This window comes from Emydura macquarii, unplaced genomic scaffold (assembly GCF_026122565.2).
Source record: "Emydura macquarii macquarii isolate MOO-44397 ecotype Brisbane River unplaced genomic scaffold, CSIRO-AGI_Emac_v2 contig_1253, whole genome shotgun sequence".
Taxonomy (NCBI): Eukaryota; Metazoa; Chordata; order Testudines; family Chelidae; genus Emydura; species Emydura macquarii.
Window position 1 is genome coordinate 20,199,863 of NW_027131390.1, and position 26,709 is coordinate 20,226,571.

Consider the following 26,709-nt stretch of genomic DNA (forward strand, 5'->3'; position numbering starts at 1 on the left):
GGCAGCTCGCAGCATCCTACCCTTCAGCGGCAGCCGACAGGGGCAGCACCAAAAAGTATCCAGCAGGTAGGGGCCAGACAAAAAAGGTTGGTGGGCTGTATCAAAGATAGGCGGGCTGCACCAAAACGGTTGGCGGGCTGTATCCGGCCCACGGGCCGCATGTTTGACACCCCTGCTCTAGTCGGCTGTCCCTGGGCTACTTCCTCCCACCAAATCCCTGGGTACCTGCATCCAATCGGCTCCCTCTGGTTCGTTGGGGTAGACGGCGAGCAGGCATCTGGCGAGTCCCTCACCGTTGACCGGTGGCAGGTCCAGAAACTCCTCTGGGTCTTCCGCGGAGGGCAGGTCCTCCACGTCACAGGGTCCCAGGGGGTCCTCTGGTATATGAGACTCAGTCTGCTCCTGTGGGTCCCCGTCATCAGGCAGCTCCTCCAAATCAGGGCTGGCCTCAGGGGGTTTCTCCCACTCAGTGGTCTCCGGTATCCTCTCCCAGCTACTGGGGCCCGGCAGCTCGGGCAGGTTTTGGAGGCCCCAGTAGGTGAGGCGGTTGTCCCAAACAGCTGCAGGGCTTGGATCAGGCTTAGACTGCAGCTTCTGGGAAGACACAGCAGCCTGACTAGGTTGGCCTTTTATACTTCCCTCCCCGGTCCTTGTTCTGCCCCTCTGCTTCCAGGTGGCTTGGCCTGCAGGGCCTGGTTCTGTCCAGTAGGGACGTTGTGACCCTTCCTCGGGCCCAGGCTCTGAGGAAGGCCACAGCACCTTGTTATAGGACCTTTATTTCCTTTAATCTGTAACACCTTCAACTCCAAGAGCTTCCTGTAAAAGGAGTATTTCTAACTGCATTCTACAAAACTAAGAAACTGAGCTTTTAGTTGCAAAACATTGGCTAATCCTCACTAATATAATTAAATACATGTGAAAATAGTATACTCCACAGAAGGAAATGTGGCATGAAACAATGTTTATTAAAAAGGACTGTACAGACATGCTGAACATTTAGCACATTACTCCAACTGGGCACAGGAGTATAATATTTAGAACACAGAAACCATTGGAAGTCAAGGCTTGCACTAATGAATATAACTAATGAGGGAAAGGCAGAAGGCTCTCAAATAAGGATGAACAGTTTCTTTTGTATTTTACATATTAAGGATGTTGGTTAGCCCTTACCTGAGCCCTGCTGGAGCAGTCTGATCTTAGAAGCAAAACAGCTGGGACTATACTTTAAAAAAATGGCCTCTAATTTTGTAATTTGCAGTTGAGGGCAGGTTCACTTAATTGCAAATATGCCTGATGGACATCTTAAGTTAACTCACTGAGTGCACATATTAAAATGTGGATTGCCAAAATTATTCATAGGTGCAAAATCAGAGGCCACCGTTGAGCCATAGAGGCTTTTACTTTACCAGACAATACAGAAACTATGTAATAAGAACTATGGTGCAGATAGCTTGCTCATATGCCTAAAAGAGCAAGAAGTCAATCGGGTCATTTCAGAAAAATTCTGGGCAAAGGGAGGAGGTGATAAAGTTGTGTCATCATACAGAAAATTATATGTGATTTTATTATAATCCTGAAAAGTCTGGGCGGGCTTCAAAAAATGGAAGACATAATGGAGCATTCAGACCCATGAAAAGTCTCGGGGGCGGGGAGGGGGGAGAGCTGCCCCTCTTGCCCCATAGCAAATAATGCCCCTGAAATCAATAATATTAATTTTTAGTCTTTTAACAAGAAAAACAATGAGTGGAAAAGAAAGGGCCCAGTGCTATCATGTCAGAAGTCATTCAATAATCTTCCTTCAATCTGCAATAGGGATAAAAGGGGAACACTGTTTTTCCTATGAAAGAACCCCTCTCCCTTAAATACATAAACAGCTTTTGACTCCTTGGCGTAATAGTTTGACTTACTACTAACAATGAACATTATTCATATGGCACACTTTGTAAAAAAATACAAATCCAACAAACCACGCTATTAATATGGCACAACTTTGTAAAGAATATGAGAACGGGCATGTAAATACTAATACATGATTGGTATAAACTAGGTATGTTACATGCACATATTATAAAAATGTGTTTTTCCTTTAAAAAAAAAAAAAAAGTTACCTTGTTGAACACGAAGGTGCAAGAGACTAGTTAAAAAAGAAAAAAAGTCCAAAGCACTGATTTAGAAAATGGTGCCTCTTCAAGCACTCTTCAGTTCAGTCAGAGCTCTGCTCTAGAAATCCACAAGGGAGGAAGTAACTCTGGAATGTAACAATGAGGTGAGAGTGGTCAGGACGAAGCCTGTCCTATCCCTTCAGCGAGCCGCAGGACAGGATGTCACAAGGACTTTACAAATCTACTTTTCTGAGCAAGCTACTTCACTGCAGAACCTTTTGCCCAGTGTCCATTGTCACGCCCTTTTGAAGTTATGTATATATGCTGTTAATGGGATGATGCTCCCTCTCATGTATTCAGGTTTAGGGACCGTATGCTGCCGTCTAACTATACACATTTTCCATTAATCCCAACAGGAGTTGCACTATAGAGGGAAGGTAGCATATGGTCTTTCAACTTTTAAAAGTAGAATACAGCATTTATTTTTATTTTTACTCAACAGGAGTCAGGACATAAAAGACTGTCAGTCAATGTCACCACTGCCATCTACTGAATGGAATGTCAGATCTGAGCAAATAAGAGTCTGATAAGATTACCTTTGAGTGCTTATATCTCACAGAGGCTCTTAGTTGTAATACTAAAACTAACAGAAAATTGCACATTTATACTGAGTGGTAGAGGCCTATTTTTTCAGAAGCAGAAGGTCCTGAGTGCTCTCTATGCTGCCAATAGATGTTTAAACGGCTTTGAAACTATTACAGCACTACAAAATGAACTAAACATACAATACATTCTCACTTCAATAAAACCCTGTTGGGACAACTGGGCATATAATTTTTTGCCTCCTTTGGAATTAACCATGAAAAGTAGGTTAAGTTATTTTTAATACAGAATGGTATAAATAAGTGCAAGAAAACCAGACAGAAAAACTGAATTAATCCAAACAAAAAGACCTACTGATATAACTCTAGGACAGTATTGAGAAATAAACAAGAAAATGTGGGTCTGGAAATTAATGAACTAAAACTGGTGCATCAGAAACTAGGCCTAACTGATGGACAAAATAATGAGGGGAAGAGCTATTCCACCCACCGTTCCCTTTTTGAGTCCTTAAAGAAAGAGACTTTGTGGGGAAAATACAGAAGAACAGAGAGAGACAACTGAAGCAAGCTTCACCATCATGGCTGCCAATCCCACCATCTCCTGGGACCCTAAGCCTTTGTTTTCCTAATCCTGAGAAATGTCCTGACCAGACTGGGCCAGAGAGAGGGGCCCAGGTGACATCACCACTTTACTTCTACTGGCTCCAGCTGAATCCCAAACATGACCTGGGATGAAATGGGATTGGACTTTAACAGGAGCAACAGCTCTAGCCCAGCTCAACTAACTTCTTCTCTTTTCCCCAATAAGATAATTATTACCATCTTTGATACCATCTGAGAGACTGTACAACAAGGGGCTTTTCCTTCTAAAATCCCTTTCCAGCTAAAGGAATCACGTTTGTTGTTAAAGCTTTGCTTGATACTGCACATTTCAAATGCTCTCACTGTTTTTCTTTCTTTTCTGTATCTTTAATAAAAGGTTAAAAGGATTTTAACAGTGTGTTTGCCATTCTGCTAAGCAGGCTGAGGTCTCTGTATACCAAACTCTGACCTTTGTTTACCACTGTTTAATGTTGGACAGAGAATGGGTTATGTTAACACCTTTGACACATTTATTCCACCTAAATTAATAGAACTACACTCTCACCCTGTGGCAAGCAGGAGGAGACTTGGGACAATTCATGTGCCTCGGCCAGCAAAAGTTTTTTATGTGGACTTGTATGGTCCCAAGCAACAGGTAAAGTCGCCTCACCAGAGGCTGGGGTGTGGCTAATTAATTCTATGTTTTTTTTAACTAACAAACAAAAATCCTTAATGCAACCACTCCAGCACAAATATTGATGAAGGATTGGGACAAGGGACAGGAGAAGATAAAAAATTTAGGGGAGAGGCTCCCTCCTTCATAATCCCAAGTGTTACCTAAAAGAATATTTAGTACTTTAGAAGTATTCTTAATATTCAAAGCTCTTTAATTTGTACAATCCCGCTGTGAGACAAGTCAGTACTATCAGCCCCACTGAAGAGAGTCCAAAGCAGTTAGTGATGTGCTCAAGGCAACAGGAGTAAGTAGTAGAACTGGGATTAGAAACCAGGAGATTCTGCGTTCCTGTTCTCAGGCCCCTTGCTCTTCCTCACCCATCCTTGGAGAAGCTACGGTTACTCTGGCTGACATAAGGAAAGGCGCTCACCCATATATCGGTGGATTCTGAAGGATACTCCAGCCAGAGCTGTGTTGGCACATGTGCAGAGCAAGAATTCAAAGTCAGCTCTGGAGTACAGCTGGTTGGTGGAAAATGGCTTTTTTTCTCTGTGGAAAATTTTGACTTTTTGTTGAAAATCAAGACATTTTGGTGGAAAGTGCACACGTCTGCTGAAAACTTCATTTTGTCAAAAACCCAGTTTCAACATAAAATTTTCAACCAATCCTACTGAAGAGTACACAAGTGTAAATCCTTATGACTTCAATAGGTGTTGTACCTGCCTGCTCTAAAGCTGATTTTGACCCATGGCGGAGAGGCGGTATAGAATGGCTATCATTGCAGTCAATGACCACTAAAGTTCAGGGATATTTTATGTTTTTTCCTGAAGAACTAGGATTAGCTCTTTGGCTACAGAGCACAGAAAGTCCACACATACTGTTGAGGCCTTACTTAGCTCTTAAATGAGTTGAAGTTAGTCTTACAATTGCTGAAAATGGCCAAATTAAGATGCTAAAACATAATGAATCTGTCTGCTACTCAGCGATTCATATGGATGCAATGGCTTGATCTCCTTCCCAAATTTTAAGACAGTTCTGTAGGGACCATACAATCAAACCCCATAAAAACTGAACCTTGGTATGCCAAAACTCACTCTCATCCTCCATGAATCCATGTATTGCATTGCATCCACTGATCTTCCATGTGTCCATATCCTTGTTTTTCCTGATCATTTCAGATATACCCCCAAACCCTTGGGTACACTGAGTTTTACTCTATATCTAGCCCATGTAATTTTGCTGGTTAGAACAACGCATGGGTCTTTAACATAGCAAATGGCTATTTGGCTACTTCTGTGCCTTAAGTGGGTTTCAGTTAGGAGAAAATTAGAGTAATCTTTTACCAACCTCTCTCTCTCAAAAATATCCCAACGTCCTGTAGTAACACTTGATCATTAAGAATATTCTGGTTTTACGAATAATGCCTATTTTTTTAGCAAAAGATACTATATGGCAAACAGCGTAGTTAGAGAAAAAGACAGACATTTTGGCATGTACAGTAGACGTACCTTAGGTCTATGGTAATTAACTATGAAAATGTATTCTCAAATGGATCTTCTTAGGAGGGATCATCTTTCCTTCTCTGCAGTCGGATCTATGAAGTGCCCATTTGCATTCAGACTACTAACATTAGAAGTTCCACTTGGTTTCTGAGTCAGAAAGATGGAATGACTAAAATGTTAAAGTGTAGCACCATCAACACTTCTCCTAAAACCAAAACGTGAGGATGGATGGAAATTAAGACAGAACAGAAACATTGTGCTTACGTCATATTAAACAGAAAACAATGGGTAAGTCATACTTAAGTCTGCACTTCAATAAACTGGTCACATTTACAGTTCTACTGGAAAGGGATTAAGATGGGTCATATGTTTTTTCCATGGATTTTCTAAGTTTCACTCATCCTGTTTCCTCTTGGGTTTTTTGGGATTCCGAGACCGGCTCTTTGCTTTGCAGAGTGGACATATCGGTGCATTCCGATGAATTTGCTGGTGACATGATAAACAGGCCTGAAATCCAATGTTACACCTTATTAATTTATTTGTATTGAAGTAGTACCTAGGAATCTCAGTCCCAGGATCCTGTTAGCAACATATTTCTCTGTGAGGTAATAAATCCATCAAGTGTTGTTGAGACACACTGCTTATTGAGCATCTTGCCTGCTCTAATAAGTTAACTTATTATAAAGGAAAAATAAGTAAGGCCCCACATACTCAATGGCAACCTGGAACTAAATTCTGCAACAAGGTCCCTGGATTCTACAGCAACTTCAGGTCACTTGAAAGCTAGAGGATTTATCTAATTAAATTTTGAAATGAATAAAACTGCCAGTGCAGCCCCCCTGTATAATTTATTTTGATATGAAATTCAAATTTATTTTATACTTTCCCCTCACATTTTCCAGATTTTTGTGCTGATAATGCCTGACTGCATCAGAGAAATGTTAGGAGACCAGCTGGGATTTCATAGATTTTTAAGTCAGAAGGGATCTCTAGATCTTCCAGTTTGACTCCCCACTCTCCCATTACAACAGGCTATAGAATTCTACTCATTTATCCATGTATTGAGCTTAAGAACTTGTGTTTGACTATCACTAGACCATATCTTTCAGGATATGCCTACAGTGGAACTGGAGGTGTAACTTCCAGTTTGGGCAGACATGCCCATGCTAGTTCCGATTGAGCTAGTGTCCTAAAAGGAAGCTATGTAGCCACGGCTACATGGGCAGTGGGACAGGCTGGTTACCCAAAATACATACATAGGGTTTCAGACAGGTTTGTACTTGGAGTGGCTAGCCCATCCCAGCACCCATATAGCTGTGGCCTCATGTCTAGTTTTAAACATGCTAGTTCAATCAGGTGCACCTCCACCTCCAGTGTAATCATACCCTCGGAAAGACATCCAGTCTTGAGAGGGAGACTTCACCACTTAGTAGTTACTTCTATTGGTTAATCATCCTCTCTGTTAAAAAGGTGTGATTTATGTCTAATATGAATTTAGCTTTAACTTCCAGTCATTGGTTCTTATCATGCTGTTCTTACTAGATTAAAGAACCCCTTAATACCTAATATTCTCCTTGTCACAATAATATTTCTCAAACTCAGGAAGTATCTGCCCTATGACTGACGAATCCCTACAGAAGGAGTCATACAAGATACAGAGCCTGATTCTGATCTCCCACTGACTGTTGCAGCTGTATTAACTTCAGTGGAATTGCCCTTCGTTTACACTAGTGCAGGCAAAATCAGAAATGGGCACATCATTATATTTAATGCTAATTCCTTTATGAACATGCTGTGTTCCAATCACCCAAGTCTGTGCATTTGACACCCAAGAGACAATAACACACCTTCATTGGGGGTGGCTGTTGTCTGAAAGTTGCTGTCTGTCTGGTGTCTTGTTTCCTAGCCACTTGCAGCTGTTGGGCAGCAGCTGCAGCTGCAGCCAGAGATTCTGGAATGGGAGGTTCCTGTGGTTCTGTCTGCCATTCAGCTTTCTGCTTTTCAAAGTAACTATATAAAAACAAACCAAAATTATAATCAACTGCTGGCCTGTCATTTATTTATTCAACAAGCATTGATTTGTAATGACTCTTCTGGGCTAAAACGTAATGGGCCAAATTTGACTCTGGTTTTGTTCCTCTAGAATCAAATGACTTGCACCAAGACTCATTTGGACCATTTTTTTAAAAATGGGATAGTGACAATAGTTAAAATATGACCACATGTGGCCATAACCACAAGCCCACTGACACTTAATCAATAACTTAGGATCATCAGAACAGAGATGCAGAAGACTTGTCAGGTCACGAATTCTATCCACTCTCAATAGCAGTATCTAGGTTTTGGTAGATTTTTTTTAAGTTAATGGGCCAGATTCAATCATGTAAATATCTGAAGTTAGTGGAATAATTTTAGGAAAGTTAATATACTATGTTTCAGGTTCTTGTTTTTGTTCAAGGTTTTATCTGCAACAAGAAGCCCTAAAAATGTTTTGTTTTTTCTAAATGTAAACTGAGATTCTGGAACACAATTCTGGAGCAAGGGATGAACTGCATAGTTATTAATTAAATATGTTCCAGGGGATAAGAGTTGATTTTATATATTTCAGGCCACAGGAGGATCATCTTATTTATAGTGGATCAAAAAGAAATCTTCACGTTCCTCACCCAATAAGCTTACATGAGCCAAAGCAGAGAATTTGTCCCCTTCTCCCAGAGGCGTAGCCAGAACTGATTTTTTGGCAGGACCTGTGGTTGACACGGGTGGGCACAAGCCTTGTGTCACAAGTGAAAGAGAGGCTGATAAAAACGTGGGATGAATTGCTTAATATCTGATTGAGAGGGCCTGCTTTCAAAATGGGTAGGCCATAGCCCACTCATAGCTATGCCACTGCTTCCCTCGAACCGTATGGGGTTGGCCTCTGTTGGATATAGGGATAAATGGGTCATTCTCTGTAGCAGCATCATTAATCTCCTCCTTGGTGTTCAAACAGAACAGCATGTACTTTATGTTTCTTCCATAGATGCAAACATCTGGATTCAGTCACAGCTTCCCAGATTCTGATTTTTTTTTAAAATAGCTGTTGCACAAATTAGAATTCTTACCAGGACTCACTCAAGGTACCCATGTAGTAGAAGATATAGTGTGGGTGATAGTTTTGGGTTCCTCTCCTACCTTGCCTTATACCCATACTTGCTATGCAAATGGAAGAAATATCCTTTGGAAAAAGTTATCATGTAATGTAAAATTAGAGATAGGGTTGAACCAAAACCTTAGATCCAAACACCCCTGAATTTTGCAGGTCAGAGCTGGAGTTTGCAGTTTTGGCTGATCTAATTGTAACTGCGATCTCTGCCTCATATTCAAAAGGAACCTTTTTGGAGGCTTGTAAAAGGCTGGCTAATTTCTGTCACACATACATGTATCTTCCACTTTCAATTAATTTTGTTTTTCATTATTGCCTCTGAGTTCCTACCTTCCAGCTGGGACCAGAAGCAAAAATGACAAAATGCCAACAGAATCACAACTGGTTACAAGGCCAAATAGTGTTTGATCTGGAGACATACTCAAGGGAGAGTTTCTCTTCCTCCTCACACAGATCTGGCAGCCTCTGCAAGCCCAGAGTCATCCGCAAGGCATCTACATGCTCCTTTAGGGGCTTGTACTCTTCATGCAGGCGTCGAGTGGACTCCAAGAGCTTGTTGAGGTCATTCTCAGACTGCTTGATGGTGTTCTCCATCTGAAACAGGAGCAGACATTTTTTGCTTAACAGACTGCTCCATTCACAGCTCTCTGATTCACCAGCCAGAGGTGGCAGAGTGCAAAGATGATGTTGTCCTTTAGAGAGTGGAGCTTTTCACATTCAGATTGGAAGAGAACAAGCAGACAATGAAATAGCTGAACAAGGAATTAACATTCTGGGGGATGAAATATGGGCAGGGAAGAAGCAGCTGGAAGCAATTAGGCAGGACAATGTTTTTATGTTAAAACATGCGGGAGAGGTAATGCCATGCAAGGATTCAGCCTGCACCTTCTTTTTGCTCTGCACAGCAGCCCAGGAAGAGCAGGAGGCAGGCAGGCTAAAGCTGGATCCCTGAATGGGGGCACTTTGGAAAGATTCTCAAGGAGGGTTTAAAAATAACTTTAAAAAAAACCTCCACTGGGTCAGGACCAACTTGTTTTGCATTTCAAGCCTTCCCAAACACCATACATTCAAAAGTTTTACTCTGATGTTGGGTTCATGTTCCATTTGGGAAAGAGAGTGAGAAAAGCAATAGAGAGAAAGATAATCTCATGGAAACATCAAGTGAAAGTGGGACAGTGTGAAAGAGAAGCGGGAAGTAGAGAGGGTGAGAAAATTCTAATGACAAATGAAGGTGATGTATGTGTCATATATTCAAGGCATACACTTTTGCCTACCCAGTTTGGGAGCTTTTCCATCCCTAATACAGAGCCCAGGTTTCCCCTTAGCTCAACAACATTTAAAAAATATTTACTCACTCTTAAGAGAAGGAAAAAGTGTGGGTTTAAAATTGCAGGTGAATGGAGTTCAAAGAGGGTTGCAAATTCAGAGTGGTTTTGCAAACCCAGCAGTTCACAAATCCTCAGCACTTCCCAGTGCATCCCTCTAGTAATTAATCTCCCTATTTTGTATTAATACCTTCACGCTGCTGCTTATTCTATTTATTATTTGTACTGCAGTAGTGCTTAGTGGCCTCAGTTAGAAATCAAGGCCTTCTGGTGCATGGCACTATACAAATGTAACAAAGCATTCCACTATTCCTGGTTCCCTAAAATCAAAAAACAACTCAAATCCCAGACAGCTGCCAAAGCCTCCTAGGATCTAGGTGTTAAATTAGGCAGCACTAAGAGAGTTAGTTGCTAGGAAGAGTCAGAATAATGTTACTATGGTTGCTGGTACCATTGCAGCAGCAATGGGCTTCGTTGTCCATTTCCTTTGACCTAAATCCATCCCCTGTCTATTATTGAAAACCATGTTGCCTGATACAAACAAGCACTAACAGTGACTAAAGTTAACTCATTTGATACCATCTGCATGGTCCTACTATGCTGTCAGGAAAGCCCCCAGTTACCTATCACTAATCCGCTAACTGTATGTCCTTGTAGGACAATTCATATGGGACTATGTATAAGGAACATCCTGCTCACAATCTTACTGATACATACCACATTTATGTCAGCATGGATCAGCCGCAGCTCCTCCACATGGGCCATCTTCTCCTGCAGCAGAAGGTCCATCTCCTGCTTGTATTCCTTCAGGTGCCTCTCCTCTGATTCCAGGGCTTCGAACTCTGCCTTTAAGCGTGCTTTGATTTTTTCCATCTGCAAAGTCTTATTCCTACAACCCAACGGAAATTGTAAAAATAATGGGACAACTGTTTGCTTAGAGGCATCACTATAAACACAAACAAATGTGTACACATCAATAGCACAAGGGGCTGGCAAAAGTTGATAAGGTCAGAACTAAAGTATATCTTTGAAAGACTGGGATGGTCTGTGCAGAATCCTGGGATCAGGGAACTTCTGAGTCCCTGGTCTTGCCTCCACTACAACTTTTTAATTGTACTGGACAATCGAGTTAGATTACATGAAACATACCATGATTTAGCTGTTAGCAGCATAGACCAGGAGAGTTGTGTTCAACGTTGTATCAATCATGATTAAACCTGGATCTCAAGAGAGGAAATTCTAGAGATGTTCATTCTCACTGGGCTTTAAAGCGGGTTCTGAGAAATGGAGGATGAGGTCTTGTCTCCACTAAAAAGGCATTTTGACGGTAGTTACATTGGTGATAAAAAAGCACTGTAATTACAGTGCTCGCGCCCGTCCATAGAGCACTCATTGTGCCGCCAAAGTACGTCCACACACTTGGTGCTCTGGTATCGACAGTGAGAGCAATGCATTGTGGGCAGCTATCCCGCTGTGCAACTCGCTACCTTCTGCCGCTAGGAATTGTGGGAAGGGGGAGAGGAGCATGGAGCAGCATGGGTGCTGGCTCAATGTCCCATGATGCATTGACTTTCTTCCCATCATTCATTGCATTCCCAGCTGTGTTTCATGCTACTTTTCAATGGCCCCCCCATTTCCTGCGTGCCTGCCATCTCTATCTGAAAGGATCATGGATCCTACACTGATCTCCACTGTTGCTGTCAGCGTTCTGAACACATTGCAGCTGGTCATGCAGTATATCATGAGTTCTGAATTGGAACAGGAATCCGAGGAGCCTGACCTGCTGAGTGACATGCAAACAAACAGCACCGCATTAGTGTTGTATTCATGGAGCATTTGCACATGGTGAACTGCTGCTTTTGGGCATGAGACAAGCACTGAGTGGTGGGATCGCATCATTATGCAGGTCTGGAATGACAAGCAGTGGATGCCAAACTTTCAAATGCACAAAGCCACCTTCGTGGATCTCTGCATGGAGCTCACTCCCACCCTGTGGTGCAAAGACACTAGAAAGAGAGTTGCCCTCTTGGTGGAGAAGCATGTGGCAGTCACCATGTGGAAACCGGCAACTCCAGACTGCTACCGGTCAGTTGCTAATCAGTTTGGAGTTGGCAAGTCCATAGTTGGATCTGTGTTATCGTTAAGTGTGGAGGTCCATTAATCACATTCTGTTGCGAAGGATTGTGACTCTGGGCAATGTGTGTGAAATAGTGGATGGCTTCATGGTGATGGGATTGCCTAACTGTGGCAGGGCAATAGATCACACGCATATTCCAATTTTGGCCCCAAACCATCTCATGACGGAGTACATCAATAGAAAGGGATATTTCTCTATGGTACTCCAGGCGCTTTTGGATCACCATAGGCATTTCGCTGACATCAACGTGGATTGGACAGGAAAGTTGCATGATGCTTGTATCTTTAGGAACACTGGCCTGTACAGGAAGCTACAAGTGGGGACTTTCTTTCCAGACCAAATGATTCAAATGGGAAATGTTGAGATGCCCATAGTGGTCCTGGGAGACCCAGCCTACCCACTAATGCCATGGCTCATGAAGCCTTACATAGGCAACGTGGATAGCAGCAAGGAGCATTTCAATCAAAGGCTGAGTAGGTGCCAAATGACTGTTAAATGTGCATTTGGTAGGTTAAAGGCACGCTGGAGGTGCCTTTATAGCAGGCTGGAGCTAAATGAGGACAATATTCCCGTGGTTATAGATGCCTGCTGTGTGTTCCATAATTCATGTGAAGCTAGGGGCAAAAAGTTTGCCCTGGGGGGACTGCAGAGACGGATCACCTTGCATCTGCATATTAGTAGCCAAATGCTAGGGGTATTAGAGGGGCACAATGGGGGGCCATACAGATCAGGGAGGCATTGAGGGCCCATTTTGAGAATGGCAGCCTATAAGGCATTTTTGTGAACAGCACTGTGCCATTCTATGCCTGCTATCCAGCTTCAGCTGTGTGGCAGTGGCAGGTGAAAGTACCATACACAGAAAGAGAGTGCTTATTGTTCTCAGAGCTTGCTTTTATTAAATGCACAACATTGTACAACACAAAAAACACACAGGCCTGAAGGGGAGAAAGTGGGGGGGACAGTGTGAGCTATGACAGCTGGGTGTAACTCCAGCTGTCATTCTCATAGCTGTCTGGGGGTGGAGTGTAAGGGGTGCCAAGATGGGCCAGGATTTTAGTAAGAATGTAGGGGGTGAGGGGGGGAGTTTGGGGAGTTCAAGGAAAGCAGTTCTGTTATTGCTGCTGGGAGGGGAGGGGGGGCGGGGAGCATACATGAACTGTGTCTGCAATGAAGCTATTGTCTTTAGCAGCTCTGTCTGTTCCTCCATGGCCTTGATCATGTGCTTATGGCTGGCCATGACCCGCTTCTGGTTCTCCTTCCTTTCCTGTCTCTTCATCTTCTGACTTTTGGACATTTATGATCTCCATGCCTTTTTCCTCTTTTGGCTGCTTCAGAGGACTGGAGGAGTTCCTGGAACATATCCTCCTTGCTTCTCCGGGGTTGCTTCCTTATCAGCCGGAAGCACTCCACAGACATAGGGGCTTTAGCTGCGAAGGTCACATCTCTGGAAGCACAAGAAACAATGAACAAAGGCATTATTGTGGGTGCCCTAAACACTATAGATGCATTACTGTTAAACACACCTCTTTCTCACTGTCCCTGGGGCAGAGCACAGCTCCTGAACAGACTGGGAATGGTGAGTTTGGCAGGACAGAGGTGGGGTGGATCATTCAACTGGGTCAAGATTCTCGGTGGGTTGGAGAATAATGCTGGTACACGGGGAAAATTTCAAATTGTGCCACCATTCTCCACAGTCGGGGCCATAAAAGCCGATATCTTGCTCCTGAGAGTTAACAAGGTGCTAGGGTGCATCTTCTCCATGCAAGCAGCTTCAAACCGGGTCCCCATGCTGCCTGCCTGTGTGCTGCTTTGGTCTTCGTACAAGTGATTGCCGATTGGTGCAGGAAAGTGTCTTACAGCGGGGGAAGGAACAGAGCTGCTTTGCCAAGGAACCTGAGGCAGAGAATTGGAGAGTACCTTCAGGAAAATGTTAGAGATCTCACCGGAAGATACCCGTGAAATCTGTGTGTGCATTATCGTGCTTCTCAGCCAGACTGCCTAGCTATTCAAGGGAATGGGAAAGCACATGGAAACACAGCTACTCTGGTGCATTTCTATCCCTTCAACTACCTCAGTTTTAGCCAAGCTAAGGACCTCCATGTTTCCTGTACACAAGTAGCATCAGCTTCCAAACACTTACCAGAGCTCCCCTCTCCTGCATCCTGAATGCCTGAGCTGTAGGGCAGGGGCTGGCTGCAACCTTCTGGGGCTGAGAAGAGACTCCCAAACCTCACCAAGTGAACTGATCCCCAGCTCCAGGTTGTCCTCCACCTCCACTTCCTCATCGATGACTTCTTTGTCAGGGTTGATTCCGGTGGCCCCGGGGCCGCGGAGGTGTCCTTGGGCATAAGCAGCAGCTCTTTGGCTCTGAACCAGAGTGATAGTTTGCCTCCCTGGCCTTTGGTAGCTCTGCCGCAGCAACTGGATTTTCGCTCGGCACTGCAGCATGTCCCACTCATAGCCCTTTTCTGCCATTGCACAAGAAATCTTGCCAAAGGTATCTAAGTTCCTTCAGCTATAGTAGAGCTGGGACTGCATGGCTGACTCTCCCCAAATGCTGATCAGGTCCAGCAGCTCTGGTGTGCTCCAAGTGGGAGAATGTTTGGTGTGTGGAGCCACCATGGTCAGCTGGGAAGATGAGCTCTTCATGCCAACCAAGCACAAAAGTGAAATTTTGAAACTTCCCAGGACTTTAAAGGGGGAGGAGCAGGTGGCTGCGGGACAGCAGAGTTCAAACTGATGGCCAGGGTGGTCAGGATGGGCATTGTGGGCCACTGCCTGGAGACGTTTTACTGCAACATAACCAAGCGCAGTGTCTACACTGATGCTTTCTCGCTAAATGTTTGGTGCAAAAAACTCTACACCTCTCCTCGAGGTGGTTTTATTTTGTTGAAAAAACAGGGTGGTTTTGTCAGCGGGGGGAAAGGGGAGGAAGGTGATTTCAGTGTGTGCTCCAGCACTGTTTTGTCAAAAAAAAAAAAAAAGCTTACTTTTTTTCGACAAAGCACTCTCGTGTAGATCAGGCCTAAGATGCAAATGCCAACTATATCAACAGTAGACTGATGTACAGAGCAAAAGTATGCATTTTAGTGTAAAGGATACTCCAGCATAGTAAAAGTTCTGATGGCATTTCAGAGCATCTAAAATACCACCTGCTGTCTACAGCCGTTTTCTGCTGACCTTCAGCCCTTTTAGCGCTATTTGTAACTACAGTTCCCATTGCTCTGCATTCCAGTTTTTATTTCTTCTTTTTACCACCCCATATTTCTACGCATAAAAGCTATGGAGAATGGATCAATGTCTTTACCTCCAAAGCTGGGAGAGAGGGACTGGCAATTTAAAAATGTAGCAGAGCTATGCTCACTGTGATTGAATCAGCATTGCTTCATGACCATTTCTGTTTTAAAACAGTTGCCCAGACAATCAAGAACCTGTTCTAATTCCCAACCCAGTTTACCCAGGCCATGATTCAGTTGTATTCCAATCTTTACTTTCCAAAGACTAGTCACTGAGTTTGCCCAAAGCTCCAGTGTCCCATGTTTCACTTTTTAACAGCTGCTAAATAAAGCAAGAATCTAGCACTCTTATTTAATGATATACTCTCCATTTCTCCTCTATCTCAGGTTTGGCATTAGTTACATTACATTAGATGTTAACATAGTGGATTCCCCACAGATGTGTAAGTGGGAAGAAGCAGGGTAAGAGTGTAGTTTATTGTATTTAAATAGCAGTTCCTGCTCCCATTCAAGTGAAAACTCCCATTAACATCAAGGGAGCAAGATCGACCCCAGAATGTACTTTCTAGATTGCAAGAAGCTATGTATTACATTAATAACAAAAGACTCAGTCCTGGAGGGTGATTTGTGCCCTTAACTCCCACTGGGCCCAAGCCCTCTCTTGCTGTAATGCCGCATCAGGCCCATTGCATTCAATGGGAGCTGAAGATCCTGAGCACTCTGCAGGGCTGGGCTGTAAACTTTTTTCTGGGGAGACATGACCTGCTATATTCTCAACCCCTGAGAGACACTTGCTTGCTTTACTATCTTGAGGTGTTTCCCTTCCCCACCCCCATGGGCTTTCCCTGTGGGAATGAGGGAGGGTGATCTGGACCAAAAATCTCTTTAGGATTCTTATTTGATAGAAGGAGCTCATCAACAGAGAATATGCTTTTTTAACTCCCTCCTCACACTGCCTATCAGCATAGTCTAGAGCACTGGTTCTCAAACTGAGGGTCACAACCCCTGAGGGGGTTGCAACGTGGGTATGTAGGGGTCATGAGCTGTCAGCCTCGAGCCCGGCCAAAAGCAGTGAGAAAAGGTCAATTCATTTTAAGCAATAGGGTTTAAATTTAGCATTTAACATAGTGTTAAATATAAAAATGTGTTTTTAACTTCTGGGGGGGGGTCGCACTCAGAGGCTTGCTGTGTGAAAGGGGTCACCATTACAAGATGTTTGAAAACCACTGGTCTAGAGAGTCTTCTGCTTCTCTACAGGACTGCAGCCAGGGTGAAAGTGACTTCCCTCCCTCTATTTTGTCTCAATCATAATAAGGCCCCACCCACCTTGATACTGATGATACAGCATCAACTGTTACCTTCCCTACCCAGGGAAGGGGAGGTTTAAACCTGCTTTAGGAAAATGATGCAAAGTCCCTGTCATCTTCTATTCTGTATGGCCAAGACTCCCAAGGGATTGACATGAAGCTGTACTATTCATAGCTGCCTTGCATCCAGAGCTGTACTGAGTACTCCTCTGAAAATTGTTTTAAGGATGATCTTAGAGATGCTGCTCCTGCATTCATCAGAAACTGTGCCCACCAGCTCTGCTATGGTGAAGACTTTGGAGTTGCTTCCATTTGCCCTCCTCTCACATTACTTGTGTCCAATTCCAAGATCAAATGCAATACATGCCTAAACCTCTGGTACTTCTGATCCTTCCCTTGTTGCATTTTCAAGGTAGCCTATAGCTTCAAACAGGGGGAAAATGAAAACCTGAGGAACTGCCATCACTCTGTTGAGAAATCAAAATCTGATCAAAGAACTTCAAATGAACCAGGATCAACCCCTTGGGTAACAAATTCCAGCTCCTATCATGAGTTTTTACAGGGGTATTTAGGTAATTACAGGAGACCCAAAAAACAGCACCACAGATTATGTTACAGACTAGAAAAATACCCATTGCAGGACTGCCCGCCACTGATAATATCAATAAAAGGAGATTTTTTTTAAAAATCCAGAATGAGATTTTACATGCTTCCTTGGAACAAAACACAACAAAATCCTTCATCACATGAGATATTTTTAAAACAGCATTAAAAATAAAAAAATCTCCCTCCAAGACGAATAAACCTTAACAGGTTTGAATTAATGTTCCTTCTGATCAGCACCATTACACTGAGGAGTGGATAAGCTGGAAGGAGAGGTGTGCACAGTACAAAGCCAGCTACAGAACTGGATCAACTATTCAAAGGTCATCCAGAGACATTTACAAAGATATTCACTTATATGAATATTTTACAGTTATAGGCATGTATATTTCATATGGTATATGCTATGTGTTTTTAAAGAGAATATTATATATTTTATATAGATTCAAACATATTTTTCTAAAAGGAAGCCAACTGTCCCAGTTTTGAAGAGTCAGGATCAGCCCATGAAAGTAAAAATGGCTGGCAAAAACCAGTCAGCAAGAAAGGCATTGTATCAATAAAAGTCATCCCCTAATAAACCTAGAGATCATTCAGTCAAAACAAATGGCTACCTGAATGCATTGATTTCTGCAACTGGAGGCAGTGCTTATCTTAACTTCAGTTCCAAGTCAAAATGTATTAGTTTCTATGAAGGATTTATGGTCACTTAAGAATTTTTTAAAACTATAACAGTGAACTCCGTGGAGTTATTTAGCAATAATAATAAAGTTGTCATATTTTTTACTTCTTCTTTGAGTGATTGCTCATGTCCATTCCACTATAGGTGAGTGCACGCCACCGTGCATGGTTCTCGGAACCTTTTTTCCCTTAGCAGATCCCGTAGGGCCGGCTATGGTGCTCCCTGGAGTCCCACGCGCATGCCGTGGTATACGAGGCAGTGCTGGCCCTATGCCCCCTCAGTTCCTTCTTTCCATCTGTGACGGTTGCTGGAATTAGCCTTGCTCTCTGCAGGTACTATTCCCCTTCTTTGAACTCTTTGTTATTTGAAGTACGTTAGTTAGTTTTAAGTAGTTGTTAAGTAGTGTTAAGTGTAGTTATATAAGAAGTCCCTGAGGGACATAGAGCGGCTGCGCCATGCCCCGGTCGCCTGGATTTAAGCCGTGTGCCTCCTGCGGGAAGGATTTCCCACTCAGCGACCCCCACGATCGGTGCCTTAAGTGCCTAGGGAAGAGCACAGGAAAGATAAATGTAAGATCCACAGGGCTTTTTAAACTGCAGACTCAGAAGGACAGAGATCCGGTTAAAAGTTCTGCTCATGGAGGCAGCGCTCCACCCAGCGTCCGAGCCGTCCCACTCCATCTCGGCACCAACTGTCACCTCGGTGCAGAGTGTGCCACTGGCACCAGGCTCGACTCGGCACTGAGCAACATCTCCGGTACCGAAGAAGAAGAGACAGCGCGCAGAGCGCGGACACTCCCCTGCGCCGTCGGTAAGGGCAGGGTCGAGTGCAGAAGATGCACGGGCCACGGCCCATCGAGTCTTCTCCGGTGCCTGCATCTCCAAGCACGGAGCCACCCGACTCCTGGAAGTGGGAGAGTGCCCCTGCCAACGCCATCGACACCGAAGGCTTTTCAGGCGGCAAGAGCCTTGTTGGCCTTGCCTACGCCACCTCCGCCCCCCCTCCGCCGAGGGAGAAAGGGCCGGTGTCCCGGGGTAAGACCGCATTGGGTTCCCCCCAAAGGGCAGTGGAGATCCCCGGTACGGGGAGGAAGATCTTCCGCCAGACGGCCACTGGGGGTATAGAGAGGACGCTCCCCCAGCAGTCGCTCCAGGTCGGCGTTGTCGAGCTCGCCTGCTTCGACTCTGGATGTGGAGTCTCCCTCTCGGCGCTGATATTGGTCCCCAGCACCAGAGGCAATGCAGGCCAAGAGGCGGCACTGGTCGAAGTCTGCCAGGCGGTGCTCAGATAGCTCCTGCTCCAGATCCCTGGCACCGAGGAGTTCGCCCACACCAAGGCAGCGCAGAACTCGGTCACGGTCAGAGGACTCGGCACCAAGGGATTCGCCTGCATCGAGGTGGCATGGAACCCGGTCGCCATATGAAGACCCTGCACTGCACAGTCCCCGACGCGAAACCCAGTCGCCGGAATCAGGCTCGGCACCGCGGAGTTCGGAGTGGCGCCAGTCTCGATCACCAAGGGGCAAGCGGCACCTCAAGTCCTCGGTACCGAGACTGCGCTCCAGTACCGAGAGCTCTTCGGAGCACTCCTCTATCCGTTGGCACCATTGCGGCAACAGAGGCAGTCCTCGTCATCCTCCACATCAGAGGCATCGAGAGGACGGTCCCCAGCATAGCACGCCACCCGGGACTGAGGATGGCCACAGCACCGCCGGTCTAGTGGCTCAGGGCCCCACAGGGGGGACAGTCGTCAGGACAGCCGGCGCCCCCACAAGGCGTCACAGCAGGTGACACAGTCAGCCCCGGTTTGGTCCCAGGAATAATGGCCGCAACAATAGCCTTATTGGGCCCCATGGGGCATCTAGATGGGACCGGGGCCCCAATCCACCCTGTCAGCGAGGATGCAGTCCGTGCCCCCGGCACAGGAGAAGGCCCACAGACACCGCTCCTCGGATGAGAAGTCAGACCCCATGGAGGGACCCTCTACAGGTGCATCCCTTCGTCAGGCGGGGGAGCACCCGCCAGACGTGCCTTGGCAGTCCACTTCCTCCTCCCTGGATGATGCAGTCTCCGGGGACCACATGGCGACACTAGAGGATTTCAGGGTGCACCAGGAGCTGCTCAAGAGGGCCTCTAACTTGGGGCTGGAGGTCAAGGAGTTAGTGGAGGCCGATGATACCCTCTTCAATGTGCTGGTGGCAGCTGCCTCAGCGAGAGTGGCCCTACCAGTCCACGATAGGGTCCTCAAAATTGTTAAGGCCCTGTGACAAACCCCTTCCTCGGTCGCCCCTACATCAAAGGTGGCTGAGAAAAAGTATTATGTCCCGGCCGAAGGGTTCAAGTATCTGTTCACTCATCCGGCCCTGGGAACCCTGGTGGTAGACGCAGCCAACCAGCAGGACAGGCAAGGTCAGCCTGGTTCCACTCCCAAGAACAAAGACAACAAAAAGTTGGATTTGTTTGGGAGAAAAATTTATTCCACGGTAGTCCTGCAGTTCAGAACCTCCTGGGGAGATATAATTTTAATTTGTGGGACTCCCTCAGAGCCGTGTTGAGGGCAGCTCACTGGTAACTCCTACCCACTTCCAAGGTATTGCTTGTTAGTCACCTATAGTGGAATGGACATGAGCAAGCGCTCGAAGAAGAAAACAAGGTTACTTACCAGTAACTGATGTTCTTCGAGATGTGTTGCTCATGTCCATTCCACAACCCACCCCCCGTCCCCGCTGCCGGAGTTGGCAGAAAGAAGGGACTGAGGGGGCGTAGGGCCGGCAGTGCCTCATATACCGTGGCATGTGCGCAGGGCTCCAGGGGGCACCGGAGCCAGGCCTACGGGGTCTGCTAAGGGGAAAAAAGTTCCGGGAACCGTGCACTGTGGCGTGCACTCACCTATAGTGGAATGGACATGAGCAACACATCTCGAAGAACAACAGTCACTGGTAAGTAACCCTGTTTTTCAGAATGAATAGTGCCATTTTCTCTGTATGAAGCAAACACTGGTAACTGGCAATCTGATAAAAATTAAGAAAAACAATCTGGAGATTATCATACAACTTTCTATAGCTCACAAATTTACAAGAGTTTAGAGAAAAATATTTTATCCACTGAGGGGACAGGATGTGCATGATGTCTTAGTAGTTTTAGCAAATGAATGTATTTTTATTTATTTTATGTTAGGATTTATTACTTTTGGGTAGGAAGATTAAGAGAATTAGAGCAACTGGTATTAATATTTGTTATTCTTACACTGTCAGGACCCAATTTTACAGAGATTTACAAAGGTGCTTAACTTTATGTACTATGAGTAACATGAAGTTTAAAGTGCACTATTATTAATGATGTGCTTTCCAGGAGTATCCAAAATATGCTAGGCATTCTCACTCACACAGAGAACAGTCCCTGCCCAGAAGAGTTTGCAATCTAACATCCCAGTCCTGCATCCAGATCTGTTAGCGCTGACATCTGAATCCATGTGCATTGCCATTGACCTTAATGGGGCTTTGCAAAGGTGCAGGTGTTTGCATTAGTACATTTGAGAGCAAGAGTAGGGTGGGAAAGAAGGATTCATTCAAAATATGTGCACTTTTTAACATACATTATATAATTTTTTGAAGTAAATATATTAATTATACACAACTATTCCTTATATTTGGTCAATTTCTTGTAGCCATCACAAAAGAAGCACATCTTGAGGGATCTGAAGGTGGAGAATATAATAGGCTTATCTGACAAATTTTGTCATCTGCGGTACAACAGTATATTATGTTTATACCAAGGAAATACACTCTCTTTTTTCCACTTTTAAATAGAATGACAGTGTCTGCCCTGGTTAGAAAAGGACAGGCTAAATTCATCCCCTGATTTACACCAGGGCTCTGTTAGGCTCCATTTAATTACAAAATGTATCTATTTCTATTAATAACATCTTTGATTAGTGAAAGGGAGATCATCTTTTCACAGACACTCCTTCCTATTTTTTCTGTTTGTTTATTGTGGAGAATGGAATTTAGTTTCTTTGCTGTTGCTAGACAGTTTCATTGTCTAGTACCAGTGTGCTATCAGAATGCAACAACATTGGAGTTTCAGGGGACTGTTCCAACCCAAGCAAGTAACTTTCAACATTAAAAAACAAAGTACACACAAATTATGAAGACATTTCCATTAATATCAGATGTAAAATATTTATTTTTGAAAACAAAAACCTAAATTTGGAACCTAGCCTACATGATAGAAATGAGGGCAGAATCAATTCTTTTCCATTCTATTTAAGTTAAGTTCTTATACTGCCCTCATCACCATACTGTCTGAGGCTATGTCTACACTACAGCCTATGTTGGCAAAACTTTTGTCACTCAGGGGTGTGAATACTCCACCCTCTGAGCGATGAAAGTTACACCAACATAAGCGTTCATGTGCATGAGGGCTTCTCCCGCCGACATAGCTTCGGAGGTGTTTTTTTTATGTTGGTGGGAGTGCTCTCTCCTGTTGGCATAGAACATCTTCACCACACACCCTGCAGCCGCGCAGCTGTACCAGGACACCTGCACCACTCCAGCGCTGTGCTTATAGTCATATCCTGAGGACATTAAGGTCATGTCTAACATCTATCATAGGTGGTTCATTCTCTCTTTCATTCATCCTCTCCCCAGGGGGAATGCAGGGGCCCAATCCGGCAAAGATTTACATATGTGCTTAGTGTGACCGCTGTAAGAAGTTCCACTAATGGCAGTGGAACTTCTCAGTGATAAAGTCAAGCACATGCATAAGTCTTTGCTGGATTGGGACCTTACATGTGTACTTAAATGTACTGACTGGAGAAATCCCATTGATTTCCAATTAAGTATGTACATAAGTGTTTTTAGGATCAGGCCCTGACATCCCTTGCAACCCCAATAAAGTCCCTTTAATAAATATAAAAGTTGGGCGTAATATAGGCCAGGGTCTCAACCTTCATCTCAAAAAGACACCACAAGTGCGAGAAAACAGGACAAGTTTGCTTTTTTCAGCTAGTGATTTTATTTATGAAGGCCCTTTTAACTCTGCAAGTGGAACAGGGCAGACAGAGAACAAATTAAAATAAACAACAGTTAGAGTATGGTGGAGCCTTTTAAACACATAACATTTGTTTGTTTACTTTAAAATAAATCAGGCATTAAAGTACAAATATCTAGAGCTTGTGATTTATGATTTGGCCTATTTTGGACCAAAATCAATGCGCCTTATTCACCTGACCTGTCCTATTCAGTTAAATGGGACTGGCTATGTAGGTCAATATCGCAATCAGGATTTAGCCCTTTGATGTAAAAGAAGTATTTTTAGATTTCACAGATCTTCATTTAACTTTCTTGGCTCCATAATTTACAACAAGGCCAATAACTACAACAACAAAGTGTGTCAAATAAATAATTACAGTTAAATTAACCTTTGAATCAGAAAAATGAATGTACTTGATGTTCCCAAATACAAATTATTGTAACAACCAAGCAGAAAAAATCGATCAGAGATTTAAATCCAATGTTAACAACAATCAGGTCTCAACAGACCTGTAACAGGATGCTGATCTGTTTTAAAAGATGACAGTCCTGGCAGTTGAGCACAGAAGTTTCAGAGCATCGGTATCACTCTGGAACACGTTCACTGTCCTGTCTCTCATTATACATATTTTGGGACACTTTATACAAAATAATTTTGGGCCTGGTCTTGCAACCATTATTCAGGTGAGCAGTCTTTGCATGAAGAAGGACTTGGCCTTTGTAGCATAATTTGTTTCTACATACTCAGACAGTATTCCAACTAGGAGATTTTTGTTAAAGATGTAATGACTATAAAAACTATAATTGAATCATTGCTTATTCGATAGTTTGATTTCAGTTTCTTTTCTCAATCCATTAATTGGGGTTTAAAATAGACCATGCTACAGTGACCATTTTTATTCTTTGTTTTATTGATTTCCCACTACCCCCCTCCCACCCTCCGCCCCCTGCAGATAACCTGTCTCTTACATTTTTCTGATACAAAAATATAAAATACAACTCATCACGCTGATGAGCATGGTATAAATACATCTATACCTATATATCCCAGTCATGGCTGTTTGTTTCTTCCTCTCAGCTACTTTCAAAATTATTGCACTTTTCTTATAACATGGTCCTTTACTATTAAATGCACAAATTCATGCTAAATGCACGCGGCTCAGGCAGTAACCAGAATATCCTGTTCATAAATGCAAAGGCTCAAACTGAGCATTTAAAGCCAAACAAAACAATCCACCTGGTGCCATGCATTGTTTATGACTGACTCTTCCTGCAACATGTTTGGCGATTCACTGTATGAAGGACACTATCTAAAAATCAATGGTATATTGGATTGCACAAAAGAGTGGAGAGTCCAGCTGCCTGCCTTGCTGGTAAACCTCATAAGGAGAAGGCAATAGTCACCCTAGTGCCATTGTGTCCCTGCTTCATCATCATCATTCTGCCCACAATAACTCCTTCAGAGAACCACAATAAACAACAGGGAGGGAATAGGGGAAAGAACATCCACCAGCCTGACCTCACACGACACCCCTAAGCCCTTCTCCAAATGGGAGAAAGAGAGAGGGAAGTAAACTGGCTAAACAGCTCTCCCTAGATGCGGTTTTCTTTTCTTTCAATCTCTAACCAGAAGAACCCCCCAAATTCCTCTGCAAGGCACAACACTGTTGCAATGCATATCACCCAAAGCATTTACTAAGCAGACACTTTTGCAGGATATGTCATTCCAGCCAATCAATAAATGTTATTTAAAAACGAAAACCAACACTTTCCAACCCCACCTCCCTGATTTCAAAGCAGCTCCTCTGCTCTGGATGTGTATTTGGGTCATGTACATACATGATATTCCATAATTTTCACACACACACACCCCTATCAAACATTTCTTAGATGCAGCCAGACAGAAGAATGATAGGAATGAATGGGACAAAAAAAATCCTACAGTTTATAACAATAAATAATAATAACCCCACAACTGCTTTTAAACAAATCTGCAGTTGTCCATTCATAGCTGCTACCTCACTCCCCCTCCCCATTTTATTACTTACGGCTAATTCTTTAGAAATACATGACAATCACCGCCCTATAATGCATGTTTCACGGGCACTTACCCTCATCAGAAGCTTCTTTCCCTACTTTAACAAAAATGGATTTCCAGCTTTCATCCTAGGGTTTTTGATTGTTGTGTGGTTTTTTATTTTATTTTATTTTAATTTATTTTAATTTAATTTAATTTTAGTAACATAATAGGTTTTTCAAATCGGTGTAACTCATTCACTCCTTCAAGGAGAGGGAAAATAGCTTAATGTAACTGCTGCACAAAAGAAAACATACCTGATCTCTTTGATGCTCTCCAGTTTGCACATGATTTCTTGCTCATCAGCCATGCTTTTCACTCCCAATTTAAACCTCCCGTGATGTGCAAAATGCCAGCCAAAAAAACCAAACCAAAACAAAAATCAACCCATACAATAGACACAATGTAGCCACCCACTCCAGGCATATGGACTCTGAGCCTGTGCGGTATAATCTAATGGGATGGGAACTATGGGAGTTAGAGTCCAATTCCTTATTGCAGCCCAGGCATGTGCAAGAAGAAAGACTACAACACCCACAAGGCAGAGCAGAGCTTTCTTACTCCTCTTCCTGCAGCCACACTTTAAATCAATTTGTCACAGCTAATTATGTCAAAGGTTGTTAGTGTAAGAGAGCCGAGTTCCTTCCCCCTGAGGTTTGTGGGTTGTTGTTCTTTTAACTAAAACGATACAATGTCGTACAAATGACTACTGAAAGTCGGTTGGAACATTTCATGATTTTGATGAAAAGCTACATTAAATCACACAAAAAATGCTCCAACTATTTTGAGAGTCATGCAGTTTCACACGAGGGTGTCCAAAGATATGCAGAGGCACTGGGGTTTCTTTGGGAGTTGGTTTTGGCTCTCAATCAATACAGCTGACAATATAAATGATACAAAACAAGAAATAAAGCACAAATGCAATCTTTGTTCTTAGAAATTAAGATTTAGAGTGATCCTCAGGCATCTTTCATCTGAGGATTTCTAAGAGTTTTACAGACATCAATTCATTAGATTCACAGTCCCATATGGGACTGGTAATTATTTTTGTCTCGCTTCCACACTGTTTTATCTGCTATATAGACAGGTATAAAGACAAGGAGTGAGATTTTCCAAACTGCCTAAATGATTTAGGTTCTTTGGCAAATCTCATCCTTTGTCCTGGAGAATTTATGAAGTAGAGCCCTGATCCTGAAATGACCTTTGCACTAGTGGTCCTTTATGTGAGCATGGAATCTTACTTTGGCTCCAATGGGATTTCCCATTGCTGCAGGGGGTCATTCCATGCAGAGCTCATTATAGGTCCAGGGCCTAGATAGGCAACAGAGGGCCTGATCCTGCAAACACCTAGATGTGAGTGTAACTTCACTCACATGGGTCCTATCAGTGAGACTACTCACACGAGTAAAGTTACTCAGGTGTGTGTTTGCATTATAAACCCAAAGAATGAGGAGGAAAAGTTCAAAGGCCTCCGTTTAAACATAGAGAAACTGAGTCACGGAGAGGTGAAGGGATTTGCCCAAAGTCCCATAGCAATCCAGTGGCACAGGTTAGGATAGAACCAAGAGCTCCTTTCTGCCAGGCCATTCCCCGAATGACAAGCCCAGACTTCCTCTACTCTTTCGTTGTATGATACCTCAGCATTAAAATTGCTTCTCATCACTGACTCCCCATCCAAACATAATTGAGTACAAGCAGGGC

General features: G+C 43.7%; 1 protein-coding gene across 2 annotated transcripts; it reads right to left on the bottom strand.

Moving 5' to 3' along the window:
* Nucleotides 1–944: 944 nt before the first annotated feature.
* ZC4H2 (zinc finger C4H2-type containing) lies at nt 945–25,415 on the bottom strand. 2 transcript variants are annotated; one of them, XM_067548298.1, is made up of 5 exons: nt 25,266–25,415; nt 10,652–10,823; nt 9,031–9,203; nt 7,312–7,474; nt 945–5,971 (listed from the first exon to the last, which is right to left on the bottom strand). In XM_067548298.1, exons 1-5 carry the CDS (start codon nt 25,316–25,318, stop codon nt 5,858–5,860), a joined length of 675 nt encoding a protein of 224 aa, XP_067404399.1. In that variant the 5' UTR covers nt 25,319–25,415; the 3' UTR covers nt 945–5,857. The 2 variants fall into 2 exon arrangements, with proteins under 2 accessions (XP_067404399.1, XP_067404401.1); XM_067548300.1 differs by lacking the exon at nt 7,312–7,474.
* Nucleotides 25,416–26,709: the final 1,294 nt, after the last annotated feature.